The sequence below is a fragment of the Sminthopsis crassicaudata genome, chromosome 2 (genome assembly GCF_048593235.1).
Source record: "Sminthopsis crassicaudata isolate SCR6 chromosome 2, ASM4859323v1, whole genome shotgun sequence".
Classification (NCBI taxonomy): domain Eukaryota; kingdom Metazoa; phylum Chordata; class Mammalia; order Dasyuromorphia; family Dasyuridae; genus Sminthopsis; species Sminthopsis crassicaudata.
The window spans coordinates 362498010-362521596 of record NC_133618.1 but is presented as its reverse complement, the minus strand read 5'-3'; the positions used below and the strand labels follow the sequence as shown (position 1 = coordinate 362521596).

General features: G+C 33.8%; 1 protein-coding gene across 8 annotated transcripts in view; it reads left to right on the top strand.

The window, feature by feature from the left end:
- The window catches only part of MEIKIN (meiotic kinetochore factor), a 130546-nt gene that overhangs the window by 16193 nt on the left and 90766 nt on the right, over window positions 1-23587 (top strand). For 7 of the 8 annotated variants that reach the window (XR_012485485.1, XM_074285134.1, XM_074285133.1 and 4 more), the window contains exons 4-7: window positions 225-282; window positions 1325-1459; window positions 2486-2605; window positions 18453-18511. Coding sequence is in view for 7 of the 8 variants with exons in the window: in XM_074285134.1 (XP_074141235.1) it covers window positions 225-282; window positions 1325-1459; window positions 2486-2605; window positions 18453-18511 (372 nt within the window). In the remaining variant the exon portion in view is untranslated. Of the gene's footprint in view, window positions 1-194; window positions 283-1324; window positions 1460-2485; window positions 2606-18452; window positions 18512-23587 lie in introns of all 8 variants that reach the window. The other variant, XM_074285138.1, reaches the window with a different exon arrangement.

Here is a 23587-nt window from a genome sequence, read left to right as displayed (position 1 = left end):
TCAACTTCATAAAGCTGTAATGAAGTTCATAAGAAAAAAATGTATGTAAAAAAAAAGTATTAAAGATTTAATGTGTTATTATTTATGCTCATAAGTAAGAAATTGATTCTATCTAATATGTATGCCACATTGAATAAAGGTGCATTTGTTGCCTTTTGTTCTCAAAAGAAATATTTAATGATTTTAGTTGACAGTATCATTTCTATAATTCTTATTCCATGTAGGAATCCATGACTGATCTCCAAAGTGAAAGTAATCCAGTTAACACTCAAATAAGTTCAGGTAAATTTGATTCTTCATAAATGTTTTTTTTCCCCTTTAAAATATTTTGTTAATTTTTTTTTTTATATTTTTTGTATTTTCGCAATATTACCCCTCCTCCCTATCCCACTAAACACAACCTTCTCTTATAACAAAGAACAGTTAATTAGGGCAAACTGATATATTGACCAAACAAGGTATCCCAAAAATCTTAGTATAGTTTTAAGATTAAAACTGTAACAGCTTATATTTCATTCCATACTTATTGATTACTACTTCTCTTGTCAGAGATACCAGAGATATTTTTCATTAATAGCCTTTTGGAGTCAAATTTGGTCACTTAATTGATCTGAGTTCTAATAGTTTTTAGGAATATTTTCCTTTACATCATCATGGTCATTTTGTAATATTATTTTCTTCTACTTTACTTTGCTTTGTATTAGTTTGTACTAATCTTTCAAGTTTCTATGAATTTTTCCTATTTCTTGTTTCTTATGGCATAATAATATTCCCTATACACTTATATCATATTTTGTTCAGCCATTTCCCAATCAACAAATACCCACCTTTGCACTAATTTCCTAAAAGTAATGTAATTTATAGAGTTACAGATCAGGAGCTAGGAGGAAAAGAGTACTTTTGTATCATTTTGAAATAGTAGCTTATCTCACTTGCATTTTCATTCTCAAAAGTAAAATTCTATTGGTAATACTAAATTGGTTGCATGGCTTTAAAAGATGACTAATGCATATTAGTATGAATAATTTTATTATTCTGTGACAAGTGCTACAATTTTTCAACTCTCATAATACATTTGCATCTCAAATCTCACAAGAGCATTTTACTGAATGAATACATAATTTTCAGGCATAATCTACTGGTTTCAAAATAATTTCCTTCTGTTGTCAGAAGCAGTATACCTTACCTCTAGCCCAGCTCCTTTCTTCAGACTTGGTCCATGTTCACTGAATACCTATTCTTGTAAATATGGCTACCTCTAACATATTTTTAGGTCTTAAAATGTGTGTTTCCTTTTACATGATCCTTTATATTTGTTATACAGGTATAACTTCATCAAGTGATATTTCTCTGTCTCTTCTGAGATCTGATACGGATTTTTGTTTAGAAACTACCAGCTTTGAAGATAGTTTAAGTACTCTTTCATCACCTGAAATATTCAGGGGAGGAGAGTTTTCAGGTGAGAAGGGAAATGTGAGATAAATTTGGTTTTACACTGGATTGTATTCATAATGTAAAGGATGTTATATGCCATACTAATAAAGTTGATATTTTATACTAGAGGCAGCAAGGAATTATTGAAGACTTTTAGACACAGGTATGACAGATCTATTCCTTGAGATTATCTTGGCCTTTGTGTAGAGGATGGATTGGAAAAGATAGAAATTGAGGCCAGAGCAATAGAAATGCATTAATGAAGATGAGAAATAAGGGGAGCTTTTACAAGGGGAGTAACTGTGTAAACAGAGAAGAAGGATAAAGATAATGCATATTATAAAAGTAGATTCAATAAAGCACAGCAACTGCTCAGATGTGGGGGTAAGTCAAAGATGATACACTCAGGTTTAATAATGGATGACTGAGAAGATGGTAGATCCCTAACAGAATAAGAAAATTTAGGAATTCAGTTTTAGGAGAAAAGATGAACCTTTGTGGTTCCACCAACATAGTGGTTTTGACTGGATCCTCACCAGAATTTGGCTTTCACTGGAAAATCCTCCATTATATATGTAACCCTTTGAGGGTCATTCTATTCAAATCTGTCATCCTGTCCACATCTGGGCGCCCATCCTTCAGAACACTCCCAGTCTTTCTGAAAGATTTAAGTACTTGGCTTATGGTACTCATTTATTTAAATTGTTTAACTAACTATAAACCTGAAATCAGAATAATTTGAGAATACTTGTAGGATCTAAGAAAAATTGAAGGATTTTTTTCCTTCAGTGAGTTCAGGACTTATAAACCAATAAAGATAATATGGCCCACAACCACTCCACACTCACACCCACCCCACACCCAAATCCACACAAACCCTCTTCATTTGCATTTGTATGGGACACTCTTATTACATAAACATATTGTTCTGGTATAGAATCTTGTTAATTGTAGGAGAGGGTATAAAATGAGAATATCAGAAAATGTGGGGAAGAATTCATATTATATATTTGGAGTTCTTTGCAAGTTTTTTTTCTTTTTTTCTGTTTAGATATTAATGATTCCACTACTGAAGACTATCTAAAATACAAGAATTCAACTTTTCTGGATGCCAGTAGAGCAGTGGCTATAGAAAATATGCAGCAATTTTCACATCTTTCAGCAATTTTAGGTAATTTTAAGTAAAATAATATGTGTTGTGGTGGAATAAAGATACCAGGTAATTACAGACAGACAACTATTTATTTAGTAATATGTGTAGTTGCATAAACAAATGGGATATAGGACTTCTGGTAGCCAAAGACATTGACCATTAGTTTCTACATAATTAATATATAGTTTGCAGGGAGTATAAAACAGGAAAAATAGGCTGTAGAGGTTGAGACACCACCCTAGGTTTCTTATTGGGGTAGAAATTGGGAAACCTTGAGGTAAGGGAGAAGGGCAAATTTGTGGTATTCCTTAAATTAAGTGACAGTTTGGAGGGGAGGGGGTGAGTTCTCCAAAATCAAGTGACTTACAAGCAGCTGAAACTTAGCTTCACAGAATGGTGGCTAAAAACAAAATAGAATCACTAATACTATTTTTAATGTAACATGACCCCTTTTATCCTAGGCTTCTCAATACCCAGAGTCACTTAAATGCTGTTAGGGATTTCTGGGGATAATAATAGTCTACTATGAGATGCACAATAGGGGTGGGGTGAGAGGCACAAAGAGTACAAACAGAGCCATAATCTCATATAGATATAGATATAGACATAGATATCTATATCTATATATATCTCCTAACGAGGCCAACCTTGTTAAATAGATTGTAGTTTGACTTAATTTCCTTATACAAACTACTTAGAAGGCTCACTGTACTGATTTGAAAGGAGAGATTTACATGTCACTAAAGTAACTGAGAAAACTAAATGCCACTAAAGGAACCAAGAAAACTAAGTGAACATAAATACCATGAAATAAAAAGTCAAAGCAATACAATCAATCACAGCATTGTTGAGAAGAACCAAGGCAATCACAGCTGTATCATCTGTTGCTGTATACAATTTTCTTTTGGTTATACTCACTTTACTTAGCATCAGATCATGTAAATCTTTCCAGGCTTTTCTGAAACCATACTGCTGATCATTTCTTATAGAACTATACTGTTCCATGAGATGAATATACCATAACTTATTCAGCCATTCCCTAACTGATGGGCATCCATTCAGAGCTGTTACAAACATTTTTTGCACATGTGGCTTCTCCCCTCCTTTTATCTCTTTGGGATACAAACCCAGTAGTAATGCTGCTGGATCAGAGGTTACATAATTTTATTGCCCTTTGGGCATAGGATACCTTATTTCTGACACACATACTCAAGACCTGTATATTGCATTCTATATATTGGAAACCAATCACATATACATACATGCATATATATCCTGGTTCTTAGAGAAAATAGCCTTATCCTGGCATTTCTCATGGAGTTGTTGGGCAGCAAACACCAAGTAAACTATTCCTTGATCCTTTCAGAAGCTACCTTGGTTCCTGGGTAGATGACCATCCTTCAGATGAAGGTCTTTGACAAGAATCTCTTTCAAGAGGTCTTTGACAAGAATCATCATAGTAATGACTAAGAGAAAACCTTCTGCTCTTCCTTTCCCCATCTTAGTTGTCACAGGACAACTTGTACCCTTTTCTGTATGTAGATGGACATTGGAGGTATGCTTTATCTTCTGTGGAAGATAACCTTCTCTTACTATATACTCCAGAGGATTCCGGTCTGATTTTATGTGATCAGAATGGCCCACCTGCCTTGTATGCCTCTGATGGAGTGAAATCAGCAACAGGTGCTTTGCTACACAAGAGGACCCTAATGGCGTTCAAAAATTCTTTAGCTGGAAGTTCATCTAGAGAGAGATTTATTTTTATCTGAGGCAAACAGTCAGTGGTTTCAAAATTTGGTTGATGGCAGCCTATTGAAAGCACTACGTAAGTATTCAGCTCATTTTCTCAGGATCATGCCCTTTAACACTCTTCAGTGTGACTATATCAATATTGAGTATTTGAGATGCATCAAAGATCTTTGGCCTATAAATAGCAGTCAGAGCACCATAAAAATGCTTTGGATTGTAACTATAAGTATAAAACTGAGTTTCATTGGCCTTTTTCCAGAGCCAAGCATTCTACATCTCTCAAAACTTTGCTTGTATTTTTCTTTTGATGGACTTAAATGATGCCTTTTAAGAGACAAATAAACTATCCTTCTGGTAGATCCTATAGAGTTCTTGCTTTTCATTTTGTAGCTTAATTTTAATCAAACCAATACTGATTTTTTATGAGGGTTCTGACCTAGCTGAGTAAATGCAGTATCGTACACCATATGTCTCAAAGTTTCCCACTCCATTTCTGCTTCAGTGTGTTGACTTGGTTTTCTCTTCAAGTCAGTAATAAACTGTTTTCACACACAGAAGCCCTTTAATCTGTTGACATTAATTCTTCTGGCATTTGCCATGCCTTAGGGCCACCACTTTCATAGAATGTCATTGTTTAGCTTGGAGATGATAAGTCTATGATCAAACCCGTATTCTAGGCTCCAAATTGCTTTTGTCACTCTTTTCCTTACAATGATACAATCTGTTAAATGCAAATGTTTGCTATGAAGTTTTGTTGATTTTTGGTAAATACCAGCAGTGTTGATGATAAGGTCATGAGACAAGTCTTCAGTAGTAACTATTATTGTTGCTTTTTCTAATACTATTATTCCCAAGGAATCCTTGCCATGTCTAATAATCTGTATCTACTCTTAATTTAAATTCACCCACAATTACAAATTTTGGCACATTATGAAGGCCTGACAAGCCTCATTCTCAAAGTTTTTCTTTGACCTCATCAGAGTTCATCATAGTGGGAACATATGTACTGGTGATAATGGCGTGGTACTTCCTGCAAGTAACCATTTTGTTGTCATGAGGTTATCCATTCACACCTTTTAAGAGGCATAGGAGCTTGTTGACTAGATTAGATAGACTTTATTGTAAAACTTATACCAGCTTCATAGTACTCTAGATCAATGAGTCCACTTTAGAAAAATGGATATCAAAGTTCAGGGGACAGAGCCAAGATAATGGAGTGAAGCCAGGAAGCTGCTGGAACTCTCCCACTTTCCCTGGAAAACCACATGAAACCAAGCCTCTGAACAGAATTTGACAGAATGAAACTACTTTTTAGCTCAAGATAGATTGGAAGAACTTCAAGGAAGGTCAGCCTCACGAAGCGAAAGGAGTGTTTAGCCCAGGACAGATAGACTCTGGGAAAGACAGTAAGAGGGTCTTAATCACAGCATATCAGCAATTGAGACTTAGTCCTAGCTCAGTAGCAGAGCAGACCCATGGAGCAGCTTCCAGTTCTAGCTCAGAAGGCAAATTCTGGGAAATTGGGCTGTTTTCTGGGAAGAACAGGTAGGAATATCCCTTGCTGTGAGCAAAACATCACAAACACAAGGGACCCTGTGCTAAAAGTCAAGGTTCAGAGCTGCATAGGAAGCTTGGGACAGTGTCCCCTTTAATCTCAGGAGTAGAGTTCAACCATGAAAAGCACAAAAGATAAATAAAAAAGAAAATGAGTAAGTAATAGAAAAAAACATTAACAATGAAAGCTACTATGGTAACAGGGAAGACCAAAACACCAATTCAAAAGAGGAGAAAATGTCTACAGAAGAAAACTCAAAAACTGATATGAATTGGTCTCAACTGATAATCACAGAATGGATTAAAAACCAGAATCCTACAATGGGTTGTTTACAAGAAACACATTTGAAAAAGAGATAGAGTAAGAGTAAAAGGCTGGAGCAGAATTTATTACACTTCATCTGAATCAAAAAAAAAAAAAAAAGCAGGAGTAGCAATTCTGATTTCAGATAAAGCACAAATAAAAATAGATCTAAGTAAGAGATAAGAAAGGAAACTGCATCTTGTTAAAGAGTATCATAGACAAAGAAGTATTTTTTTTTATTTTATTTTTATTTTTTACATTTTTTTATTAATTTTATAATTATAACTTTTTTTGACAGTACATATGCATGGGTAATTTTTTACAACATTATCCCTTGCACTCACATCTATTTCGAATTTTCCCTTCTTCCCTCCACCTCTTCCCCTAGATGGCAGGCAGTCCCATACATGTTAAATGCATTATCATATAACCTAGATACGATATATGTGTGTAGAACCGAATTTCTTGTTGCACAGGAAAAATTGGATTCAGAAGGGAAAAATAACCTGGGAAGAAAAACAAAAATGCAAATAGTTTACACTCATCTCCCAGTGTTCCTTCTCTGGGTGTAGCTGATTCTGCCCATTAATTGCAACTGAATTAGATCTACTCTCTTTGTTGAAGATATCCATTTACATCAGAATACATCCTCATACAGTATTGTTGTTAAAGTGTACAACAATCTTCTGATTCTGCTCATTTCACTCAGCATCAGTTCATGTAAGTCTCTCCAAGCCTCTCTGTATTCATCCTGCTGGTCATTTCTTACAGAACAATAATATTCCATAACATTCATATACCACAATTTATTCAGCTATTCTCCAATTGATGGGCATCCATTTTCCAATTTCTAGATGCTACAAAAAGGGCTGCCACAAACATTTTGGCACATACAGGTCCCTTTCCCTTCTTTAGTATTTCTTTGGGATATAAGCCCAGTAGTAGCACTGCTGGATCACAGGGTATGCACAATCTGATAAGTTTTTGGGCATAATTCCAGATTGCTCTCCAGAATCATTGGATTCTTTCACAACTCCACCAACAATGTGTCAGTGTCCCAGTTTTCCCACAGCCCCTCCAACATTCATCATTATTTGTTCCTGTCATCATAGCCAATCTGATAGGTGTGCAGAGGTGTCTTAGAATTGTCTTAATTTGCATTTCTCTTTATCGATAGTGGTTTGGAACACTCTGTCATATGAGTGGAAATAGTTTCAATTTCATTGTCCAAAAATTGTCTGTTCATATTCTTTGACCATTTGTCAATTGGAGAATGGCTTGATTTTTTACAAATTAGAGTCAGTTCTCTATATATTTTGGAAATGAGGACTTTATCAGAACCTTTAACTGTAAAAATATTTTCCCAGTTTGTTACTTCCCTTCTTCCCTCCCCCCCCCCCTGAGGCTGGGGTCAAGTGACTTGCCCAGGGTCACACAGCTAGGAAGTGTTAAGTGTTTGAGACCAGATTTGAATTTGCATCCTCCTGAATTCAGGGCTGGTGCTCTATCCACTGCGCCACCTAGCTGCCCCTGTTACTTCCCTTCTAATCTTCTTTGCATTAGTCTTATTTGTACAAAAGCTTTTTAATTTGATGTAATCAAAATTTTCTATTTTGTGATCAATAATTATCTCTAGTTCTCCTTTGGTTACAAATTCCTTCCTCTTCCACAAGTCTGAGAGGTAAACTATCCTATGTTCCTCTAATTAATTTATGATCTCGTTCTTTTTGCCTAAATCATGGACCCATTTTGATCTTATCTTGGTATGTGGTGTTAAGTATGGGTCCATGCTAATTTCTGCCATACTAATTTCCAGTTTTCCAGCAGTTTTTGTCAAATAATGAATTCTTATCCCAAAAGTTGGGATCTTTGGGTTTGTCAAACACTAGATTGCTACAGTTGTTCATTATTTTGTCCTGTGAACCTAACCTATTCCACTGATCAACTAGTCTATTTCTTAGCCAATACCAAATAGTTTTAGTGACTATTGCTTTATATTACTGTTTTAGATTAGGTACAGCTAGGCTACCATCATTTGATTTTTTTTTTCATTAATTCCCTTGAAATTCTCAACCTTTTGTTCTTCCATATGAATTTTGTTATTTTTTCTATGTCATTAAAATAGTTTCTTGGGAGTCTGATTGGTATAGCACTAAATAAATAGCTTAGTTTAGGGAGTATTATCATCTTTATTATATTCACTCGGCCTATCCAAGAGCACTTAATGTCTTCCCAATTATTTAAATCTGACTTTATTTTTGTGGCAAGTGTTTTGTAATTTTGCTCATATAATTCCTGACTTTTCTTTGGTAGATAGATTCCCAAATATTTTATACTCTCGACAGTTGTTTTGAATAGAATTTCTCTTTGTATCTCTTAGTGTTGGATTTTGTTGGTGATGTATAAAAATGCTGAGGATTTATGTGGATTTATTTTGTATCCTGAAACTTTGCTAAAGTTGTGGATTATTTCTAAAAGCTTTTGAGCAGAATCTCTGGGGTTCTCTAAGTATATCATCATATCATCTGCAAAGAGCGATAGTTTGGTTTCCTCATTACCTACTCTAATTCCTTTAATCTTTCTTGACTCTTATTGCCGAAGGTAGCATTTCTAATACAATATTGAATAGTAATGGTGATAGTGGGCAACCTTGTTTCACTCCTGATCTTACTGGGAAAGGTTCCAGTTTATCTCCATTACATATGATACTTACTGATGGTTTTAAATATATGCTCCTGACTATTTTAAGGAATAGTCCATTTATCCCTATACTCTCAAGCGTTTTTAGTAGGAATGGATGTTGGATTTTATCAAATGCTTTTTCTGCATCTATTGAGATAATCATATGGTTCTTGTTAATTTGATTATTAATATGGTCAATTATACTAATAATTTTCCTAATATTAAACCTGCATTCCTGGTATAAATCCTACTTGATCATGGTGTATTTATCCTGGGGATGATTTTCTGAAGTCTTTTTGCTAATATCTTATTTAAGATTTTAGCATCAATATTCATTAAGGAAATTGGTCTATTGTTTTCTTTCTCAGTTTTCAACCTACTATGTCTGTGCCATAAAAGGAATTTGGTAGGACTCCTTCATTCCCTATTTTTTCAAATAGTTTATATAGCATAGCTGCATCCCACAAATTTTGGTATGACGTCACATCATTGTCATTATTTTGAGTGAAATTATTAATTGTGTCTATAATTTGCTATTTCACCCAATCATTCTTTAAGATAAGATTTAGTTTCCAATTACTTTTTGGTCTATTTACCCCTAACTTTTTGTTGATTGTAGTTTTTATTGAATTGTGATCTGAAAAGAAAGCATTTAAATGTTTGGTAGAATTCACATGCACATCCATCTGGCCCTGGGGATTTTTTCTTAGGGAGTTGATTAATCACTTGTTGTATTTCTTTTTCTGAAATGGGACTATTTAAGCAATTTACTTCCTCCTCTATTAATCTGGGAAACCTATATTTTTGGAGGTAGTCATCCATTTAACTTAGGTTATCAAATTTATTGGCATAAAGTTGGGCAAAGTAACTCCTTATTATTGTTCTAATTTCTTCATTGGTGGAAAGTTCCCCCTTTTCATTTTTAAGACTAACAATTTGATTTTCCTCTTTCCTTTTTCTGATCAGATTTACCAAAGATTTATCTATTTTATTGGTTTTTTCATAGAACCAACTGTTAGTTTTATTTATTAATTCAATAGTTTTTTTTTTACTTTCAATATTATTAATTTCTCCTTTTAATTTTAAAATTTCAAGTTAGTATTTGACTGGGGGTTTTTAATTTGGTCTTTTTCTAGCTTTTTAAGTTGCAAACCCAATTCATTGATCTTCTCTTACTCTATTTTATTCAAGTAAGCCTATAAATATATAAAATTTCCCCTTATTACTGCTTTAGCTGCATCCCACAAATTTTGGTATGACGTCACATCATTGTCATTATTTTGAGTGAAATTATTAATTGTGTCTATAATTTGCTATTTCACCCAATCATTCTTTAAGATAAGATTTAGTTTCCAATTACTTTTTGGTCTATTTACCCCTAACTTTTTGTTGAATGTAGTTTTTATTGAATTGTGATCTGAAAAGAAAGCATTTACTATTTCTGCCTTCCTACATTTATTTTGAGATCTTTATGTCCTAATATATGGTCAATTTTTGTAAAGGTTACAAGAACTGCTGAGAAGAAAGTATACTCCTTTCTATCACCATTCAGTGCAGATTAATGACTGCCTTGAGGCAAGAGTGTGAGCAGTGAAAGTGTCACTGCCCCAATCCATAGTTGCTGTAAGGCTGTGGGTATTAGCAGCTGACCCAGAAGCACAGTCTTGCAGCCCCAGGTTGAGCCCCCCCACTGTGCAGATTAGAGGCTGCACCTCCCTGCTGTGTAGATTTGCAGCTGCCCTGGCAGTGCTTCAGTGTGCAGCTGTGCAGCTGCACAGTTGCACTGGTATGCTGAGTCACTTCAGGTTGGGGGGAGGGGCGGGTACAGTTCTGGCGTTTTTAGAGTACCCTGTACCTCCGGCTCTAATCTCTGTGCTGGTCCGCAGCTTTACAATCAAGGCAAAGCAACCAATGGCAGGGTCATTTCCACTGTTCTTCTAGCCACAGAGGCTACCCCCGTCCCTGGTCTGCTCAGGACTCCAGACTTTCCTATCTCCCTGCCTGCCTCTGTTCTTTTCCCATCCCTCAGGACAAATATGCTCTGGCGGTCTTCCAGATTATCTTCAATTGGTAAATTGTTGCACCTTTAATCTTCATGAATTTCCCCAGTCAAGCACTATTTTTGAGGCTAAATTCAAAGATTGGTATTGAAGGCAAAAGAGGAGCTTAAAGAGCAAGTGCCTTCTCTGCCATCTTGGCTCCACCCCCGACAATAAAGTAGTATTGATGATATGTATATGTACAAAGTGGTAGAGCATCTAAATTCTTAGAGAAGTTAAGCCAATTATAATAATCATAGATAACAAAACTGTATTAGTTGGGGACCTCAACCTCCCCCTCTTAGAATTAGACAAATCTAGCCACAAAATAAACAAGAAAATAGGAAGATTAAAAGAATCCTAGAAAATTAAATATGATAGACATTTGGAGAAAATTGAAAAGGGACAGAAAGAAATACATCTTTTTCTCTGTATTACATAGCATCTATATGACAATTGACCATGTATTGGGGCATAAAACAATCAAATGCAGAAAGGCAGAAATAGTAAATGTTTCCTTTTTGGAACACAATGCAATCAAAATTATGTTTAATAAGGGCTAGAGAAAAATAGACTAAAAACCAATTGTAAAATAAACTAATTCCAAAGAATGAGTGGATCAAACAATAAATCATAGAAACAATTGATAATTTCGTGCAAGAGAATGACAATAATGAGACAACATATCAAAACCTATGAGATGCAGCCAAAACAGTTCTTAGGGGGTATTTCATATCTCTAAGTAGTTAGATAAATAAAATAGAGAAAGAAGAGATTATTGAAATGGACGTACAACAAAAAAAGCCAGAAAAAGAACAAATTAAACCATCTCAATTAAATGCCAAATTAGACATTCTGAATCTCTCTGAAGGAGAGATTAATAAAATTGAAACTTAAGAAAACCATTGAACCAAGTTCCTAAAATTAAGAGTTGGTTTTATGAAAAACAAAATAGATAAATCTTTGGTTAATTCAATTAGAAAAAAAAAAGAAAAATAATAAATTATTAGCATCAAAAAATTAAAAATGACTTACCACCAGTGAAAAAGAAATTAGAGCAACAATTAGGAGCTATTTTGCTCAACTGTATGCCAGCAAATTTGATAATCTAGTCAAAATGGATGGGTATTTAAAAATATATAAGTTGTCCAGATTAACAGAAGAGGAAGTAAATTACTTAAATAACCTCATTTTAGAAAAATAAATTGAACAAGCCATTAATGAACTCTCTAAGAAAAAAAAAAATCTCCAGGGCCAGATAGATTTCCGAATGAATTATATCAAACATTTAAAGAACAATTAATTCCAGTATTATGTAAACTATTTGGAAAAATAGGTAAAGGAGTCCTGCTAAATTCCTTCTGTGACACAAATATGATACTGATATCAGGAAGAGCCAAAACAGAGAAAATTACAGCTCAATCTCACTAATGAATATTGACACAAACATTTTAAATGAAATATTAGCAAAGTGATTACAACAACTTATCAGCAAGATGATACACTATGACAAAGTGGGATTTAAACCAGGAATTCAAGGCTGTTTCAATATCAGAAAAACTATTGCCATAAATGACCATATCAATAAAAAAACTAATAGAAATCATATGATAATTTCAATAGATACAGAAAAAGCTTTTGATAAAATACAGCACCCATTCCTATTAAAAACACTGGAGAGCATAGAAATAAAGGGAATTTTCCATAAAATAACAAGCAGCATCTATCTAACGCCATCAGCAGGCATTATTTGTTTTGGGTTTTTTATAGCTTTTTATTGACAGAACATATGCATGGATAATTTTTTACGACATTGTCCCTTGCACTCACTTCTGTTCTGACTTTTCCCTTCTCTCCCTCCACCCTTTCCCCTAGATGGTAGGCAGTCTTATACATGTTAAATATGTTATTGTATATCCTAGATAGGATATATGTGTGCAGATACGTACAGTTCTCTTGTTGCACAAGAAGAATTTGATTCATAAGGTAAAAATAACCTGGGAAGAAAAACTAAAATGCAAACAGTTTACATTCATTTCCCAGTGTTCCTTCTCTGGGTGTAGCTGATCCTGTCCATCATTGATCAATTGGAACTGAATTAAGTCTTCTCTTTGTTGAAGATATCCACTTCCATCAGAATACATCCTCATACAGTATTGTTGTTGAAGTTGTTGAATAATGATCTCCTGCTTCTGCTCATTTCACTCAGCATCAGTTCATGTAAGTCCTTCCAAGCCTCTCTGTATTCATCCTGCTGGTCATTTCTTCACAGAACAATAATATTCCATAACATTCATATACCACAATTTACTTAACCATTTTCCAGTTGATGGGCATCCAATCTTCATTTGTAATCTAGAGAAGTTGGATGCAATCCCAGTAAGATTAGGGGTAAAAGAAGGATGCTCATCATTACTATTATTCAACATTGAACTAGAAATGTTGACTTTAACAATAAAAAAGAAAATAAAATTAAAGGAATTAGAATAGGCAATGAAATAAATCTCTTTGATGATATACTTAAAGAATCCTCTAAAAACTACATGAAACAATTAACAGCTTTAGCAAAGTTGCAGGCTATAAAACAAACCCACATAAATTATCAGCATTTCTATATATTATTGACAAAGCCTACCAGGAAAAAAATAGAGAAAATCCATTTAAAATAACTGTACACAAAATAAAATATTTGGGTATCTACCTGTCAAGACAAACCCAGTAACTATATGAACGCTGTTACAAAACACTTTTCATACAAATAAAGTCAGATCTAAAGAAATGGAAAAACATCAACTGCTCATGGGTAGGCTGAGCCATAGAGAGAACATTATGAAATGCAAAATTGACAACTTTTATTACATTAAATTAAAAAAGTTTCTGCACAAATAAAACCACTTCGAACAAGATTTCCCAGTACAAAGCTTTTCATCTTTCATGTTTATAATATTTCATGTTTTCCATAGGTGTGTGCACATTCTATATACCAATGATAAGTGGAATCATCTTTGCCAAAGTTTTTGTATAGCTTTTGTGTTTTGATCACAGGCCCATCTGCTATGGTAAGCAGAATATTAGGTAAAGTAGAACATTTTTAGGGTACCCTTTCTGGCCCCAGGAGATGAGCAGTGCTGTCCTTAAGAAGGTTGCTCAGACATCCAGGAGGCAGCTGAATCCCACTGCTGCTTCAGTCCAGTTAGAAGACAATCTTATGTACTGGCGTATGGCTGTAGCTCCCAGTGTATCTATAGCAGATGCTTTGTCACTAGCCCATCACTATGGGACTTTAAGGTAGGCAAAATAGATTGGAAAATAAGTAATAAGATTATTATACTGATATAATTGAAAAAATTATTGTAATTATAAAAACAATTGAATAATGAAAGAGTAAAATGGTATGTGTGGTACTTCACTTGTTGGTAAATTGAACTTAAGTGAGTAAGAGCTGTGTGAAGTCAATAACCTCATTCTCTCCCAAAGTCATTGAGTCTTGTGGCAGAAAAAATCAATAGGAATAGCTCTGGAAACAGTAGATGATCTTAACATCTTCACTGTCTGACTAAGCTCTAAGCACTTCTCAGCACTTGCTTCTGCCACTCTTATGGCGCATTCAAACAAAATGTTCACAGCTGCCTGTTCCAACAGAGGAGTCTACACATGTGATAGGCCTCAAACCAGTTGTTAAGTTAGTGGAGCATCTATCACCAACCCTCAACCTGTTTTAACCTATCTTCCAAGAAGGTTTTACCTGGATGTGAACACTGTGCTTGCAACAGCTTATTAGAGCTACAGATGAAACCTGGTTAGCAGGTGGACACTAAAGGTGGAAAGCAGTACTCACTCTAGTGGTGCTAGTATTCCCTGAATATACTATAAATCCTATAAATGATTATATAATAACTCATTTACATAGTAACTTAGGAAATGGTATTAACTACACATTCAGATTAACAGTAAGTTCTTAAACTCACAGAACTATAAAACTGCATTCCCTTTTATCAACTGTCTCACTATTGGATCCAAAAAAAATCATAAAAGAAGGGAAAAGACCCACATATGCAAAAAATGTTTGTAGGAGCCCTTTTTGAAAAGGCAAAGAATTAGAAAGTGAGGGATGCCCATCAGTAGGGGAATAGCTGAGTAAGTTATAGTATATGAATGTAAAAGGAATGTTATTCTATAAGAAATGAACGGATTGATTTCAGAAAAACCTGGAAAGACTTAGATAAATTGGTGCTTAGTGAAGTGAGCCAAGAACCAAGAAAACATTGTACATACACAGTAACAGCAAACTTGTGTGATGATCAACTATGATAGACTTCAAGACAATTCCAATAAACTTTGGATGGAAGTCTGCATCAAGAGAGAACTCTGGAGTCTGCAAATCAAAGCATACTATTTTCACCCTTTTCTGTTTTCTTTTCTTTTTCAAATTTTTTTTATCACATTCAGATTAAAAGAAGTTATTTTTCTAACAGCATTTCTGATACAGATTTCATAGAATGAGAAAAAATTTAGAAACACAATAACAACAATATCATTAATTTAAAACAAAGCTTATTACCAGTCAGATGACATTAATTCAGTTGAATGCATTTTCAAATTATCTTACATATAAATTAATTTGATTTTTTGGGCATTTTTATTGATTAGGAAGGGTTCAAAATTGCCCAATCTAACAATAAAGAAATTGAGGCAGAGCTCCAGGCTAATAGACCTTCATTAAAAGGTCCACAGTCCTTTCTGATTAAATGGGCTCAGATCTTCCTCATGATCTGACATGTCCACTTCTCTACATTCTTAATAGTTCTTGATACCCAAGTGATAAAGAAGAGACACAGTAGAACACAGAGCTTCATTGATTGGTTGATTGCCCTTGAACTTCCAGGAAGGTCTGCACAAAATACAGAATCTCATTGGTTTTCAAAGGAATTGAAGAATAGACTTTGATAGACCTATTTTCACTTTTCAATAGTTCCTCTCAAGCCCTTGAATAGACTCATAGCCTGGGCTGATGGCAAATAAGCAGGTAGCAAGATGGTAAATGAGGGTACTTGTGGGTCATGTACTTATTGCCATTTCCCTGTGTTGGGTAATAGGGACATGGATGTGACACAGAAGAGTGACTTTTCTTGTCATTGAGTCACTTCTACCACACTGAACTTGATTACCATAACAAGAATAAACAAAAGTGGAGGTCCTCTTATTAGTTTCTTTTGATTAAGCAAGTGAACTTAGAATCTGTAGTTCACTGCTCTGGGGCCTAATGTACAGAACTTATAATAACTACTATGGAACCATATGAAACTGATAAATACTGATTGAAGTAAAATAGGGGTCCAATCAATCATCTATAACAATTGTATTCAAAACTAATATAGATTACTTATATCTGCTAAGGTAAATGAAAAGCTTGGGAGAGAGAATTTCTGGTTAATTAATGATTTATTAATTAGGTTAGCCACTGATAAGTTGATGTTCAGTATTTTTAATAACCAGTCAAAACTGTTGAGATCACTGAGTAATTTAATATCTTTGTTAAAGGAACTGCTCCCAAAAGATGAAAATCAATTCTGATAAATGAACAATTAATGAGGAGGTGGACATATTAATGAGATAAAAGTCTTCAGAAGCTCCTGCTGAGAGTGTGGCTTGATCATGAGACTCAGCCATCTCCAGCAGTCTGGACAAAAGAATCTATCCCCAGACTACTCCGATTGGTTTTCTCCTTTGTAAGCTGAGTTCCCCTGGACACCATGGAGAATACAATGATACAGCATTATTTCCTAAGGACAGGAATATATATATATATACATATATATATATATATAAAATCTATTCCAGTCCATTTTGATGACTTTGCCTCTAGTTTACCTAAACAATTAAGTTCTGTTATAACAGTCATAGAAGAAAATATAATTAATAACACAAAACAGTTTTCCAAATTAAATTTTATGTGCTTTTAAATTGCTCCCTGATTTAAACAATCTTCTCTCTTTTTAGGCTCAAAAATAATTAATAGGCAGTTCTTAAAATTTAAACTGCAACCTGCAAATCTTTTTATTTAATTTTGAAATTTTGCTGATATACTACTTTCAAATCAGCTTCAGTTCCCTTCTCGAATCAGTGAAATTACTTTCTCCCTTGTACCAAACGATAAATTTGTCACTCTCCATGGAAATAGTGGTCTAAGAAAAGGTCTAAACACTGTTCCTGTGTAATTTTCACATAATTTTATTCTAATTTTTCCTTTAGACATTCTAGAATGGTACCTCAAAACTCACCAAAACATTTCTACATTTATAGGAACATTGAAACCACAATTAAAAATTTTTCAATTGAGAATTTAAATTTCAGTCACAGATTTAGTCTGTAATTTGTTCAGTGACATAAATTCCTGCAGACTGGGGGGAAAGTTTAATTTTCCACTAATCTGTATCTCTCATCTACCTCCCCAACTTAGCTAGAATTAAAAATACAGAGATTGAGAGGAGGGGGAAGAGAGGGAGGGAATAGATATATTTCTGAAGACTTTGAAAGTTCCTCAGAAGTTTTCACTTTTTGCACTTTTTCCTGAACAAATTATACAATAGAATACTGTTGAACTGTAAAGAAATTATGAAAGATGATTTCAAGAAACCTGGCTGGACTTGTATGAATTAATGTAGAGTGAGGTGAACAGAATCAGGAAATTAGTTTATATAGTGATAATAATTATGTAAAGACAAAACAACTTTGGAAAAACTTATGAATTGTGCAAATGGAATGATCAATCATGGTTATAGAATACTTGTGATGAAATATACTGCTTATTTTCTTGGTAGAGATTGGATTCAGGATATAGATTGACTTTTTTTTTTTTTAACATAGGCAATGTGAGAGTTTGTCTTGCTTGATTATACATGTTTGCAACAGAAGTGTTGTTTTTCTTTTTTTTTTTTTTTTTTGGTTGGGAAAGTTATGAGGGAAGACAAGCACATTTTTATTGATCAAAAAAAAAAGATTTAACTTTAAAAATGTTGTCATTTGATATATGCCAATAAAGCAAGCAAAAAATATCAACAATAACAAAAGATACTGGAAGAATGTTTCTTTTGCTTCTTTGGAAAAAAAGGTTATCACAGGAAGCTCTTTTATGTATATCCCTTTCTCTCCATTCCTGGTACAGATACTAATTGCTTTATATCTAGACAACTGCAGTAATGTGCTTGCTGTTTGGTCTTTTTGCCTTAAATCTCTAAATCCTTCATTTCACTACCAAACTAATGTGCAAGTCTGACCATGTCACTTCTCCTGATCAGTAAACTTTAGTGGTCCCCCATTACCTTCAGGATCAAATAAAAGAACCTCTCTTTGGCTTTTAAAGCTCTTCCAAATACTTTCTAGTCTTATACTTTACAGATGGAAACTTTTTGCTTTTCATTATATCCACTGCATTTAGCAGAGTGCCTGGCACATAAATGAGTGCTTAATAAATTTTTGTTAAGTTATTGACTAGTACCCAGATTATTATTGAGATTTATTTTTTTTTAATTTATAGATAACTCAATTTGTAAAATTTTGCCTGAAATGGAAAAAACTCCAGATATTATGATCAAGGTAAGTTCTTTTAGAACTTAGAACGTCAAAGAAAAAATTAATTATGGAAACATAGAAAACTAATTCATTACTAAAGCAGGATTTATTTAGGAAAATAATTTTCAATTCTGTAAATTTGGGATTCACAACTTTTCTGTAGACAGTTTTTTTTTGTACCTTCAATTTTGCATTGCCTTCTTTCCATTTCTTGTACTATATGATATGAATGCATATATTTGTAATTTTAAATGGAATAAAAAATGAGAATTTTACAATGTGTTTTTTTTTTCACTTTATTTTAAAACAACGTTCTATAATCCTTGCTTGACTTTAAGATAAAAATAGATGAAAAACTATAACAGGGACAACGATATTTTATTAACCTTTCAAGTATTTCTAGAGTACTCTGTGTGTGTATGTGACTACTCAATCCTATATTGAATTATAATTATCTGTATCATGTTTCATGCTTCCTAATGTTTCCTGTCCTCAGGAAGCATGTTGTCCCTTTTATTTTTGTTTTCTCAGTGCACAGAATAATGTGAATATTAGTGCATTTAATAAATATATCTTGAATTGAATTGTTGGAAACAAGATTGTCTATGAATATTAGTAGAACTGTATTGTAGAAGACCTTAAAATAAAAATTTGGACTTTACAATTGGGAACCATTATCACTTTAATCAGGGCAGTAAATTGTTTAAATATTTAGGGATATTTTAGGAAGACAGTGGTATATTAGGGGATGAAGTGGGAGGAGCAGGAAACCAGATGGCTATTTGGAATTCAAGAGGACTTAGACTAGAATAGTAGCTATTTAAATGGAAAGGAAGAGAATCAAGCACTTTTTCAGAGCATAAATATTTTGGGGAAATATATTATGGTCATTATGAGTAATTTTATACATTTAAATTATGAATTAAGTACCTCATCCTTCAAGGAGAGCAGTTTCTCTTGATGAGAACTTTGGTCTTACAGTGCCCCACTGCCTTTTTTAAATGTTAAAGTACAAAAATACTGAAATGCTTTTGTCAAAAGGTTATTTGTTTTGAGAAATGTAAGTGAAAGTTGCCACAGAAAAAAACCCTTAAAGTTTTAAGGTTAAAAAAAACCCCACAAACAAACAGCGTTTTATTAGGTCTTTATACAAACTGCTTCATGTAATTTAAAAAATATACAAAATTGATCACTTTAATCAATAATTATGTAAATTCAAGTACTTACTAAGCATGTTCATTATGCTTAGATAATGTTGGTAGGTAGAAAAAAATTCATTAGCCCCTGCCTTCAAAGAGCTTATTCTGTTGGGGGAAAATAACATGTACACAAAGAGTAGATGCAAAATAATTTCCATTGAGGAGAATACTAACTATTAGGAGAATCAGATGACTCATGTAAGAGGTGACACTTATGTTAAAGCTTATAGGAAACTAGAAATTTTATAATATAGAGGTGAGAAAGAAGTACTTTGTGTGTGTCTGTGTGTGTGTGTATGTCTTCATGACTTTCTCACAGGAGCCCCTGTCTGCAAAGGCAGAGAGATGGGAGATAAATATATATGAAGAGTAAAAAGTAGACCAGTTTATAGAAAGAATAGTATAGTAGAATAAGCCTATAACAGTAGTTTGGAAGCTAGATTATGAAGGACTTTAAAAGCCCTTCTTTTGTACTGGAGGCAAAAGGAACTATTAGAAGCTATTAGAAATCAGTGTGAGAGTTATACTCTAGAAATATTAAATTGAGAGGGTAGAAATTTGAAGTAGGTAAACAAGTAAGAAGTGATAAGGACCAAGAGTTGGTATGAGTGGAGATAGGGGGGGAAAAAGAGTGAATGAATGAAAAATGTTTAGTAAATGTTTACAATGTGCTAAATATGAGAGAGAAATCACATTTTTATTGGAGGGAACAATGCAAAATGGAGGATTCAACTATTGTATAGATGGCAAGGCCCAGAGATCCTTGAGGTATATTGGTATATCAAGTGGCAGTGCCTGGTGATCTTAAGAGTAAATTAGCAAGGGAGATGGTAATTAGCCAGAGGAGATAGTGGCAAGATAGAGAAGAGTCTAGTTGTCTCCCAGCTTAATGGAAGGATTATATTTGGTGACTCCTTCATCAAAGTTGTGTGACCATTTCTGCCCTGTGGAGCTTGGAGAATAAGCTTTTAGGACCCAGCCTAAATCCACTGAGAAGAGGAAATTGGGCTTAACATTTATAGTGAAGGAGGAGCTATGAATTATATTGTGAGGTGATGGGGATGGGAAGTTCATGGTCCAGGTAGGGAGATAAAGGAGGAAAAAGATGTTGGTAGGATTATTGAGCAAGATTTGCCTATGGTACTCTTAATTCCAGGACCTTCCCTCTTTTAATTATTTCCTTTTTTATCTTATATATAGCTCATTTTTTATATATTTATATCTTGTCTCCCCCATTAGATTATAAGTTCCTTGAGGGCAGGGATTCTCTTTTGCCTTTTTATATCCCTAGTTTTTAGCCTAATTCTTTGCACATAGTAAACACTTAATAAATCTTTAGAGATTGATCCCTGCTTCTGATGGACCCTCTACTGCCTGGTAAGATTCATAGGCTTGGGTAGGGAATGAGACCATAAAAAAATATTTATGACTCCATCCTCTTTTTGGGCTTTATGTCACAAGAAATATTGTTGATTATATCTTTGCAAGGCTTGAATGCATATGGGGGATAAGGAAAGGTTGAGTATAATCCAAGGTTAATAAACCAAGCGACTAGAAGGATGCTTTTGCCATCATCCAAAATGGGGAAGTTAGGAAGAAGGAAAATCATGAGAAGGCAAGAAGGAATTCTGTTCTCGATATATTGAGTTTGAGATATCTACTGGGCATTCACTTGGGCAAGTTATCTAGTTCTATTTCTTCATGTGAAAAAAGAGCCTTTGAATTTCCTCTTCATTTCTAAATCTAGATCTGTGGTTCTATTATGTGTGAATGGAATTCAGAAGAGAGACAAGGACATGATTTTTAGTTCTAAGAGTCGTCTGCAGGGAAATAGTTCAACCTATGGGAACTGTGACTCCAAAATTCTAATCTACAACAAAAAGATACTGAGGCAGATTCAGAGCAGTTTCAGTTTATTAGGGAAACTGCTGGCTCCTAATAATGGATGAATCCAAGACTCTCCTTTGTAGTCAAAGATTCCTGTACCTTAGGGGTGGGGTGGGGTGGGGTTTCTTTTAGCAAATGAGCAAGTGCCAGAAATAGATTGAGGTGGTAAAATTCTTCAATTGGTCAATTCCAAAAGGGGCAAATCCACATAATTTACAAGGGGAGGGAGTGGAACTTCTTTGGTTAAAGGAAAGAATTTCCATGTTTGGCCAAAGGAAGGAATATTTATTTGGTCAAAGAAGATCTTTCCCAAATACTTCTGTTTAGTCAGTGACTAGGCAACAGGATTCTGAGACTTTCCACAAGTATGTTATGAACATCAGCCACAAAAGAACATAGAAAATAGGGAAATTGTTTTTCTGGAACATAGCAACTCTTAGAGCACATTCATAAGAGTGGGGAGTTAGTTGTACAGCAAGTCTATATATCTAATACAGATTTATGCAAAGCTATATAAATTATAAATCTATGTAGTATAAATGTCTTATAAATCATTTAAAAGCAGCATAATCATCAATAAATAGTAGGCTAATTAAACTTAACCTTTTTATATCACTTATAGTCATTGATACCTATAAATCACAATGAACAAATTAAGTAGAGATATCAAAATTATTTTCAGAGAGCAGAGAACAAAAACACAAAGAAAGGGGAAAGAAGAGGGTTCAAGACAGAACACTTAACAGAAACAGGTTCAGAGCATTTTTAGTTGAAAACTGAAATCAAATGAAATCCATATTACAAGAGGCTTAGAATAGATGGGAGCTGGGGAAATAAAGGCAATGAGTATAAACAGCATTTTTAGGCACATACTACAACAAAAAGTGTCATCATTCATATTTTTATACACATAGTCTCTTTTTCCCTTTTTCTGAGTAATGTTACGGAGTAAGAGTTACAAATCATACTTTATTGATTTTTTTTGGATGAAATTCTGGGTCATTTTCCAGAATGACTGGATCATTCCATTGCTTCACCTTAAAAGCATTAGTGTGTCTGCTTTTCCATTTACCTCCCAACATAAGTGATTTTCCATTTTTGTAATTTTGAACAATCTGATGAATGTCATTTGGAATTTCAGAGTTTTTTCAATCTTCTTTTCATGACTTGAAACGTTTTTTCCTATGGTTGTTGATAACTGATTTTTCTTCTTTTGAGAACTTTCGAGAACTTCTGTTCATCTCCTTTAACTATTTGTTTATTAATAAATGGGTCTTATTCTTATATACTTAAATAAATTTTATAAATATTTTGGTTTTATACATTTATCAAATAAATGTCCTACAAATATCTTGCCCATTTGAGGGCATTTGAGTTGCCTTCTAATTATAATTCTATTTGCTTTTGGGAGGCAAAATATTTTCAATTTTGTAGAATCAAAATTGTTTTCTTTTGTGATCCTCCTAATCCCCTGTTTCAGTCAAATATTCTTATCCTATACATAGTTTTAAAAACATATCTTTCCCTGTTCTTCCAGTTTGTTTTTAAAACAATTCTTTATTAATGTACTTTTGGACATCACCAAAATTTCCCTAGTATTCTTTTCCTACCCTCTCCCAAAGAACCATTCCATATAACAAATCATATGTTAAAGGGAGGAAAGGAAAAGAGAAAAAATTTAACAAAGTCAATTAATAGATTGAAAAAGTCTAAATATACATGCAGTATACATGCAAAAAAGAATAGACTGAGAAGTTCTTTCTCATTTTTCTTCTATGGAATCATGCTTTTTATTATTATTATTATAGTTTTTCAGTGTGAACTTCTTTGGAGAGTTCTTTAAAAATTTTTTTCTTGACTCTACTCACTCAGCATAACATCATATAAATCTTTCCATGCTTCACTATAGTATAGATATGATATTTATTTCTTACAGTACAGTAATATTACATTATATTCATATACTATAACTTGTCTGGCCATTCTCCAATCATTAGGTGTCTATTTTGTTTCC